Source organism: Pelodiscus sinensis, chromosome 1 (genome assembly GCF_049634645.1).
Source record: "Pelodiscus sinensis isolate JC-2024 chromosome 1, ASM4963464v1, whole genome shotgun sequence".
In the NCBI taxonomy this organism is placed as follows: Eukaryota; Metazoa; Chordata; order Testudines; family Trionychidae; genus Pelodiscus; species Pelodiscus sinensis.
In genome coordinates, this window is record NC_134711.1 from 233,883,174 (window position 1) to 233,893,576 (window position 10,403).

Genomic DNA, 10,403 nt, shown 5'->3' on the forward strand with positions numbered 1-10,403 from the left:
TTTGGGGATGAGTATCTTTCCCCCACCACAACTCAAATAAATGTGTTGTTATTATTTTATTATTCATGTATTTTCAGTTTTTCTATGAAATAACTACTATGAATATTTAAACAGGAAGGGGCACAATTTTATATTCCTGCCTCAGGAGCAAAATTAGCTAGTTACTGCACTGCCCTCTCTCCTCCCGCCCCCCTCCCCACCTTTTTTTAATTGGCTTGGGTCATCAAGTCTTCCTGATTTGTCAAAATGGGTCCCCATCTGGAAAAGGTTGGGAACTGCTGCTGAAGGCGCCCACAGCAGGCTGTTGCAGGTTGCAGACTGGAGACTCTTCCCCCAAAGTGGATCTGTTATCTTAGAAGGGAATAACCGTCCAGCTTGCCAGAACTATTAGCATAACATTGAACCTGTGAAAGACCCATTACATAGTAATGAAGCCATTTAACAGTCATGTACCAAACTTGGATTTACTGACAAAAGCAGTTGTGCATTACTATGTCTACAGGACCTTAGTTTAAAAATTGCTTTACATATTTTACTAGTTTGTTGCTGAAGATTTTAAAATCACATCTCTAAAAGAATCCTTGCATAGATATTTAGGTGCACAAGCTCAGTATTCAGCTTTAGGCTTGAATGCTTGTTTCTTCAGACATGCAGTTTTTAAAATAAAGTCTTATCTAAAATACACATTTTAATTGTGATTACTATAGTGCAATAGTTTGCTTCCTGAGTCTTCCTGTCTTTTGTATCCATCCCTACTTTCCGTTCATGTCCCTTGTTGAAGAGAGCCTATAAAGGGACAACATTCCTTTTCTGCCAGATATCTGTACAAATGGATCTGTCCTGCTATCTATCTGGACAAATACGTTTCCTTTTAGCTCTGACTATTTGATGAGCTAGTTTTAAGAGAACCCTCCACCTAAATCAAAACCTTAGGGCTGTCTCTACACTGGCATGAATTTCAGGAAATGCTTAAAACGGAATACTATTCCGTTTTCAGTTTTTCCGGAAAAGGAGCGTGTACATTGGCAGGCTGCTTTTCCGGAAAAGCCCCTTTTCCGGAAAAGCGTCTGTAGCCAATGTAGACGCGCTTTTCCGGAAAAGACTACTGGGCTGTCTACACTGGCCCTTTTCCGGAACAGTGTTCCGGAATAAGGACTTATGCCCGAGTGGGAGCAGAATAGTTTTTCCAGAATAGCGGCTGATTTTGTACAGTAGAGCATCGTTGCTTTTCTGGAAATTCAAGGGCCAGTGTAGACAGCTCCCAGTTTATTCCGGAAAAGCGGCTGATTTTCCGGAATAAGTGGCCCAGTGTAGACACAGCCTAGTAGTAAGGTTGTTATGCCTAAACTCTTTGGAAACATTTTTAACATAAACATATAGTGAAATTTCATTAAGGCTATGTCTATACTACAGAGTTTTTTTGGGATACTGGAGGTATCCTGGAAAATCTCTGCCATGTCCAGAGTTCATGTTCTCTTTTTCAGATCAGTTTCCAAAAAAGCGGGCGCGCTCTTTCAGAAGCCCTGTATTCCTCATTTTATGAGGAATAAGGGCTCTTCTGAAAGAGGAGGGTTTTCCCACATTTGGCCCCATGTTGACAGGCCAAATATCAGAGAAGCCTCTTCCGAAAAAAGAATCCGAAAAAGGAACACAAATTGCAGTTTGCAATTTGTGTATCTTTTCCCCAAAAATAGCTGCAGTGTAGTATAATAGTCTAATATGTCTTGTTATGAAAATCACACAATAGTATTCTTTTTTTCTAAAAGCAATGAACTTTATTATGAACACACTAAGCCACTCTGACCGATTAATTTAAAATGTCTCTGTTTCAGTTAATTTAAATTTGTAATAATCTGGAATGATTACTTTATGAAGGTTTAAGATTATATTTAAAATATAAAATCAACTTAGAAATGCTGATGGATAAAATGTAAAACAGAGAAGGGCTGCATCATGTATGCCATAAGATGTAGTGTTGTATTCAGCAGAACAGCTAACTTGCCCTTACTACAAAGTTTTTGCAAATACATTTTTGACAAACTTCAGGGTATATTAAAATAATTGGTGACTGATATTTTTTATTCCCAAATTTTAATTAAGTATCTCATGTCCAGTCTTCACAATCTGGCATGCAGTGGAAGAAATGCTCCATTTTCTTTAGAAACAAGTTTTAGAAGAGTGGTGGGTTTTTTTCTCAATGTCATTTGCTACATTTGGGTTCAGGATTTTGGCTGGAATGGGTAAGCAAAAGAAGAAGGAGCAGTGGAGAGGGGATGGGGCCTGAGTGGAGCAGGGGTGGAGTATGAGCAGGGCCAAAGACTAGAGAGCTCACCTCCCCAAGCAGCAGCTTCACCCACGGCCCATGCAGTTGCTACCGGTGAAATGCTAATATGGGCCAGTAAAAGATATTGCCTTCCTCGCCTTGTTTCTCTATTCTCACCAGAAACATTTTAAAAACATATTTCCAATGAAAGCTAAGGAGTATGGAAAAAAACAATTGTCTCACACTGTGTACAGGCACGCCGCTACGAACCATGTCAAAAAATACTACACAGATTGGTTCTGTTGTGCCTATGCATGCCTGTCAGCTCTGGAACCGATGTACATGCTGTTGTTGGTACAGCATATGGATTACATCCATCACACTGAAGTGAGAAGGGAACATCTCCATAATAGATAGCTAACCAAGAGCAAAAACCCCAAAACCCACACACAGGTTCCACATGTCCAGAGCAGTCACAATTTATATGCCTTCTAGATACTGAGATTTCCCCCAAGGAACAGCAAATGTAGAGCAGAAAAGGAGCAGGTTAAATCTGCGTGGGAGACTTGTTTTCCCCCTTTGTCTCCTCTCCTTGTAAAGGTGAATACACTGATTTTGCCCTTCTGGGTCTCCTTCCTGAAAGGCCACTCTGCCTCTGTCAAGCAAATTTAAAAGTAGGGACCTAGTCAGAGGTGAAAGTAAGCGGGTGTGCACCGGTGTGCAGCTCTGGCAAGAACTGGCTGGGATGCAGCGAAAGCCAGCAGGGAGCTATTTACAGAGCTGGCAGGGACCCAGGCTAAAATAGGACAGTATCTGTAAGAAATTTTAAGTTACTTTCACTGCTGGGCCTAGTGTGCAAATGAAGTGCAGTGGGCCAACATTAGGAGCCAAAGGTAATGGCTGGAGGAGTGGGAGTGCTGGAGAGGGACGAAGCAGGGCTGTACCATATAGAGAGGCAGGATGACACCCATAAGATGCTGCAGACGCTAAGCCTCTTCAAGCCTCCTCCATGACTGAACCATCGAACGTCACTCTCCACTTTCTACCCCCAGCTTAAATTGCAGCAAGGGAGGTTTTGGCTGGACAATGGGAAAAATTTCCTGCCAGGGTGGTGAAACACTGGAACAAGTTGTCTAGGGGGTTATGGAATCTCTGTGAGTGGGGATATTGAAGAGTAGGTTAGACAGACATCTATTGGGGATGATCTAGATGGTGCTTGGTTTTTCCATGAGTGCAGGGGACTGGACTTAATCTCTCAAGGTTCTTTCCAGTTCTATGAACTGGTCTTGGGCATGTTCCGCAAGGGGATCAAGGCATAAGTGGACAGTATTATGTAGTACAGGAATGGTTTTCAGTGCCATGGCTCTGTATTCCTCAGGCATAATCCTGTTCTGGCTATTGCTGCTGGAAGTAGAAGTCTCTTACCAATGCTTGTTTGCATTTTGCACTTCGTATGGCCTCAACATAAACTGCTGCTAAGGCTTTTTAAAGACCAGTTGCTTTTTTTTTTTTTTGGCCGCTTTAATTCTTCCTGTATCCAAAGGGAAGTCACAGCTCTTATTTATGAAGTTTGGCTGCGTGGTTTCCATATGTCTCTGTAGTTTCCTCAGACTTCATGTACTAACACATTGAAGACAAATGACACATTGTGGCCGTGAACTTTCTGTGGTAACATGAACATCCAAACATAACATCACTATTATCGTTTTGGCTTCCTGTCCTGTTTAACTGTATTAAAACCATCATCTTTTTCACCTGCATGCAAGCTACTCACAGACTTAGCACTTGGTAAAAATTGGTCCATTATATAAACTGTGGCTTTCCCTCAGAATCCTTCCTCTAGATTCTAGTACTGCCTGCACAAGAAGCTTCTCTGTGCCAGCTGCTCCAGCACAGGGCTGTCACCTGAGACACATCCTGCTGAATGTTTGCTCCACCGGGATGTCTCTCTGCTGTAGGCTCCCTACAGGTGCCGAGGGCCCAGAGGGCCTTTCAGCCCCAGCAGGATCAGATGTAGAGCCGTAGATAAGGTACATGATTTTTTCCCCTTAATTGTAAAAAAAACAAGAATATTCATACTGATAAAAATGTGCCAGACACACATGAATTCTTTGTAGTCATGTCTCACAGTTTTGGAAGCACCAGACTATGCTGTCTATTAAAATCATCTAATTAAAGATGCAAACTACTGTTTTCACATGACCACACAACTGATTTAAGAGTGAAAAAAAACCCATGAATTTGACTTGTTGGTGTTTATCCTAGAGCCTTAGGCTTGGTTCAAGGACACATTTTGCTTTCCTCCTGCTCACTTGTACCACCAGAGCACTCATTCAGCATTGCTCATCAGAGTGGACACAGCTCATAGCACGCAGTGGTTTCATTGTTCCTTGTTTAGAGTATAGATTCTGGGCAAGCAGAGCTAATACAAAAGTCAGCATGGGCTGAGGGAGAGACACAGGCAAATCCACAATGAAGTAAACTGATCTTTTCTATTCTATTGAGTATGTCTGTTATTATTATTGTTCTGTTGTTACTAGTGCATGCTCTGTTGTTACAGAAGGTGATAACTTCATGTTAAAGGTATATTTATGGTAATATATTTTGAGTTGATTAAAAAGTTATTGGCACCTCTTTTGGGGACTTCATTTCAGCTCTTGCACCAGTTAAAACAGAGGTGTCAGTAAAGGAAAACACGGCCAAGGAGTTTTTAAGCAGCCTGAAACGCCAGAAGCGCCAACTGTGGGACAGGACTCAACCTGATGTGCAGCAGTGGTATCAGCAGTTCCTCTACTTGGGATTTGATGAAGCTGTGAGTAGAATCTTTCCAGTGGTAATGGGGACTTCAATGTGTGTGTAAATCTAGTGATACTAAGAATACATATCAATAAAAAAGTGACTTCTTTTTCACAAGTTTGACACTCTCACATCTTTTGAAACAGAGAATAGAGAATTTTTACAGCGGAATGCAAACTCCAATAGTTATTTTTGATCATATGTTTTAAAACTCTATTCATACAAAATTATATTAAGAAAATTTGCTCCAAAATTTTGAATCCTATTGCTTCAATTTAATGAAATTGTTATCTAATTTATATGGAAGAGTGTGAGAGACATATACCAAACCAAGTTACACATGTTGAAATGAGCATGGTGGCCTCAGTCTCTTACTTTTATGTGTTTGATCCACTCACAATTTGGCACGATCAGAGTTCTTCTCAGAAGAAGCAAGGAATTTGAGTACCTTGTGCATTGGTAGTTATGGGGAGATGCTTTTAGATCACGTAACCATGGTACATCCAGCTTTGATGAGTGCTGTAAATTTCTAATTAGCATGAGCACTAAAGGTACTTACACACCTAATTTCTGTTCAACTTAATGAAAGTTAGGCGCCTAAAGTTAATTAAAAAGTTTAAAAAGAAGTGTAGGCATACTTGAAGGCATTTGACAAACCTTCTGCCCAATGACAGTCCCACTCCAACATTCCTACAAATTACCTGTTTCTCTGGAAACTAAGCGTTCCAGTTCGTATGTATATTGCACAAAGCTGTGAGTGAGAGATCTCTGAAAGTGGAGAGTAGAAATATTTAAAGTCACACAGTCCCAGCTCTAGCATAAAGAAGTAGTAAAGGTTAAAGATGTAAATGTTAAATTCTTGGCTTCTTGGAATGTTTTTGATGAGACTGAATTACTTCCATGACTGTGTAGACTATTTAGTGCATTAATTTTGAAAAAATATTTTTTTTCCAAATAAGGAAAGACTTATAATACCTAAAACAAACCAGAAGAACCCAACACACAGTTTTCCTTTTCTACAAAATTATTGTGGCTTTAGAACACAAGTTGATTCTTTCTAATCTTTTGTTTGCAGAAATTTGAGGACGATATCTCGTACTGGACAAACCTGGGACGTGGTGGCAATGAATATTACGGAGGCTATTATCAGCACCATTATGATGAAGATGCAGCCATTGGGCCCCGAAACCCACACACCTTCAGGCATGGAGCAAGTGTAAACTACGATGATTATTAACATCATTTATGCTTCTGTAACTCAGATTTGTACGTCTATATCGAATTGAACTGAGTCCTAGCCTCACTTGCTCACATCCTCTGTCTTTCCACCCCCCTCCTCTTTTTTTATAGTAGTCTTTTGTTATATACACCAAGAGAAGAAATGAACTGTTTAGCACAGAAATGTATTTGGAATGGGGTTTCTATAATTGCTTAATTGTGCATTATGTAGACGTGTTAGAATTAAAGTCTTTTGGTAAAATAAGCATTTTTCCATTTCGTGAATAGACAGTTTACACTAGCTGACTCCATTTCAAAGCACCCCATTATTAAGGATTATACTTTCAAGGACTTTTTACTCATTTATAAAAACTGATTCCATGATCTCACCCAATTTTAGTGTATTTTATAAAACAATGCATTTTGGTGTGCTCAGTTATTTAGGTCTGTATCAGCACTGTAAATAAATCCCACGCTTCTGAGGGGGGAAGGAAAGAAACGTTTCCTCAGATTTAAACATTTTATGGGGTCCTCTCTATACATTTCTATGTTCAGCACATACTATACACAACCTCTTGTGGACAATACATATTCAATATTATAGTGCTTTCATAGGTCATACTGTGTCCTTTACAACTTGTCTGGGAAAGTTCAACCTGGGCACAAAATTACCCAAGGGGCTAGTTGTAAGTTGTATGAGTGGACAAACAATAGATGGTTAAAGGGTTTCTCCATCACTATATAATCAAGCATAACATGTTGTCCAATGAAATTATTAGTGATGAAATAGCACTGGACATTAATGTTTTGTTTTTAAAGTGTCCAAGACAATGACCATGGGAAATGCAGCCTGGGTATGATCAAATTGTGCTGTTAAAAGTTGTGATAAAAAATATGTATCTGCATGAAGATGGCAGCAGATTAATGAAGAAAAACATGCAGGACTCACCATAGCTCAGTGAGGTTTTGTAGTGCAGATCCAGCTTTTTCTTTTTTCCCCCGTAGAAAGCCTTTATTAGAGTTTAAATGAATGCAAGAGGACTTTGTCAAAGGCATGAGGCGTTTCTGTATGAGTCTAAAGGACAAGAGCTTGATGTAGATAGAGAAGTCAGAGGAAAAATTGTGTGGCTTCAGGATACTGACAGTGAGGGGAGGGGTCAGGATGATAAACGGGACAATATGTTCCATAAATCCAGTCTGGAACTTGGGGCACGCTGGGGCTTGAAGGAAATAAGACTTTCCAACACCGTACATAGCTATAATGTCTGTATGGCAGCCATCATGTCTCCTAAGCCTTATCTATCACTTACCTTCACACAGACAGCAGATGTAGCCTGATGTAGAACAGTGCAGCAACCCAGACAGTGCATTAGTGAGTAGGGTCTATAGGCAGGCAACAACTCATCATGCCAAGATCCCAGTTACTAGTGACTGCATTCAGTGGATCTGTGATGGTATCCCAACAATTGATGCCAAACATTCCTCCCATTTTGGTATCGTTTGCAAATGTTATATGTGTATTTTCTGTGCTATTATCTCAATCGTTTATGAAGATATTGAATAGAACCCAACCAAGGACAAATTCCTGCCAGCTTGACTGTGATCTATTGATATGTATGCTTTGTGTGTATGCGGTATGTAGATGAGACGCTGGATATGAGTCAACAGTGTGCCCTTGTAGCCAAGAAGGCTAATGGCATATTTCCAACCAGTTGTGCACTCATTACCTGCTCGATCCATGTACGCTATTTTTCACTAGTTTTCTTATGAGAAGGTGAAGTAAGGCTGTATCAACCATCTTACTAAGATATATTATAAGAACAGAAGAACGGCCATATTGGCTCAGAACAAAGGTCCATCTAGCCCAGTGTCCTGTCATCCAACAGTGGCCAATGTCAGATGCCCCAGAGGGAGTGACCAGAACAGGAAGGAAATCATCACGTGATCCCTCTCCTGTCATCCATTACCAGTCCTTGACAAACAGAGGCTAGGGGCACCATTCCTACCCGTCCTGACTAATAAGTATTGATGGACCTAACCTCCATGAATTTATCTCGTTCTCTTTTGAACCCTGTTAAAGCCTTGGGGTATGTCTAGACTTCAGAGTTTATCCTGGAATAACTTCGCCACATCCAGGGAATGCGTCTGCTTTTTTGGAACAGTTTCTGAAAAAGTGGGCTCATTCTTTCGGAATCCCTGTATTCCTCATTTTATGAGGAACAATGGATCTTCTGAAAGAGGAGGTTTTTCCCACATTTGGCTCTGTGTATCATAGAATCATAGAGCCGGAAGAGACCTCAGGAGGTCATCAAGTCGAGCCCCCTGCCCAAGGCAGGACCAATCCCAACTAAATCAACCGACCCAAATCCCTCAGTCTCTCCTCTTAGGCAGGAGCGGCCTGAGGCCGGCTGCAGCAGCTGGCGCCCTAGGCGGGGTGGTGCAATCGGCGCCCCTGCCTGCACGGCCATCAATGGCCGTGACGTCATCATCAGGCGCCTGGGCCAGCGGTGCCCTAGGCAGCTGCCTAGCTCGCCTAGGCTCACGGGCCACCCCTGCTCATAGGTCATGTGTGCCAGCCCCCTAATCATTTTGATCGCCCTCCACTGGACCCTCTCCATTGCATCCACATCCTTTCTACAGTGGGAGGCCCAGAACTAAACACAATATTCCAGATGTGGCCTCACCAGAGCCAAATAAAGGGGCATAATCACTTCTCTAGATCTGCTGGCAATGCTCCTCCTAATGCAACCTAATATGCCATTAGCCTTCTTGGCTACAAGGGCACACTGTTGACTCATATCCAGCTTCTCATCCACTGTAATCCCCAGGTCCTTTTCTGCAGAACTGCTACTTAGCCATGGAGTCCCCAGCCTGTAAAAATGCTTCGGCTTCTTCTGTCCCAAGTGCAGGACTCTGCACTTGTTCTTGTTGAACCTCATCAGATTTATTTTGGCCCAATCCTCTAATCTGTCCAGGTCACTCTGGACCCTATCCCTGCCCTCCAGAGTATCTACTTCTCCCCCTAGCTTAGTGTCATCTGCGAACTTGCTGAGGGTGCAATCCATCCTCTCATCCAGGTCATTAATAAAGATGTACAATAAAACTGTTCCAAGAACAGATCCTTGGGGCACTCCACTAGAAACCGATCACCAACCTGACATCGAGCTGTTGTCACTACCCGTTGGGCCCAACAGTCTAGCCAGCTTTCTATCCATCTTACAGTCCATTTATCCAATCCATATTTCCTTAACTTGCGGACAAGAATATTGTGGGAGACCGAATCAAAAGCTTTGCTGAAGCCAAGGTATATTACATCCACTGACGTTCCCATATCCACAGAGCCAGTTACCTCATCATAGAAGCTAATCAGATTGGTCAGGCATGACTTGCCCTTTGTGAATCCATGTTGACTATTCCTGATCACTTTCCCCTCTTCCAAGTGCTTCAAAATGGATTTATTGAGGATCCCCTCCATGATTTTTCCAGGGACTGAGGTAAGGCTGATGTAGGTGGGCCAAATGTTAGAAATACCTCTTCCAAAAAAAAAAAAAAAAACAAGTGGAAAAAGGTAGCGTATCTTTTTCTGAGAAAAAAATGCAGTGTAGACATAGCCTTGGTCTTCACAACAACCTCTGGCAAGGAGTTCCATAGGCTGACTGCTCTGTGAAGAAAAACTTCCTCTTGTTTGTTTTAAACTTGCTACCTATTAATTTCATTTGGTGACCCCTGGTTCTTATGTGATGGGAACAAGTAAATAACTTTTCTTTATTCACTTTCTCCATACCAGTCACAATTTTATAGACCCATATCATATTCTCCCTTAGACTCCTCTTTTCTAAACTGAAAAGTCCAAGTCTTTTTAATCTCTCTTCATGTGGTACCCGTTCAAAACCCCTAATCATTTTTGTTGCCCTTTTCTGAACCTTTTCCAATGCCAATATATCTTTTTTGAGATGAAGTGACCACATCTGTACACAGCATTCAAGATGTGAACATACCATGGATTTATATGGAGCCAATAAGATATTCTCTGTCTTATTCTCTATTCCTTTTTTTAATGATTCCTAACATTCTGTTTGTTTTTTTGACTGCTGATGCTGTTTTCAGAGAGCTATCCACAATGACT

The 10,403-nt window shown here is 41.3% G+C and overlaps 1 protein-coding gene across 3 annotated transcripts in view; it reads left to right on the forward strand.

The window, feature by feature from the left end:
• Positions 1-6,798, forward strand: part of ECRG4 (ECRG4 augurin precursor) — a 32,312-nt gene extending 25,514 nt beyond the window's left edge. For all 3 annotated transcript variants that reach the window (XM_075917735.1, XM_075917754.1, XM_006114567.4), the window contains exons 4-5: positions 4,918-5,075; positions 6,135-6,798. In XM_075917735.1, coding sequence (XP_075773850.1) covers positions 4,918-5,075; positions 6,135-6,296 — 320 coding nt within the window. In that variant the 3' untranslated portion in view covers positions 6,297-6,798. The remainder of the gene's footprint in view (positions 1-4,917; positions 5,076-6,134) is intronic.
• Positions 6,799-10,403: the final 3,605 nt, after the last annotated feature.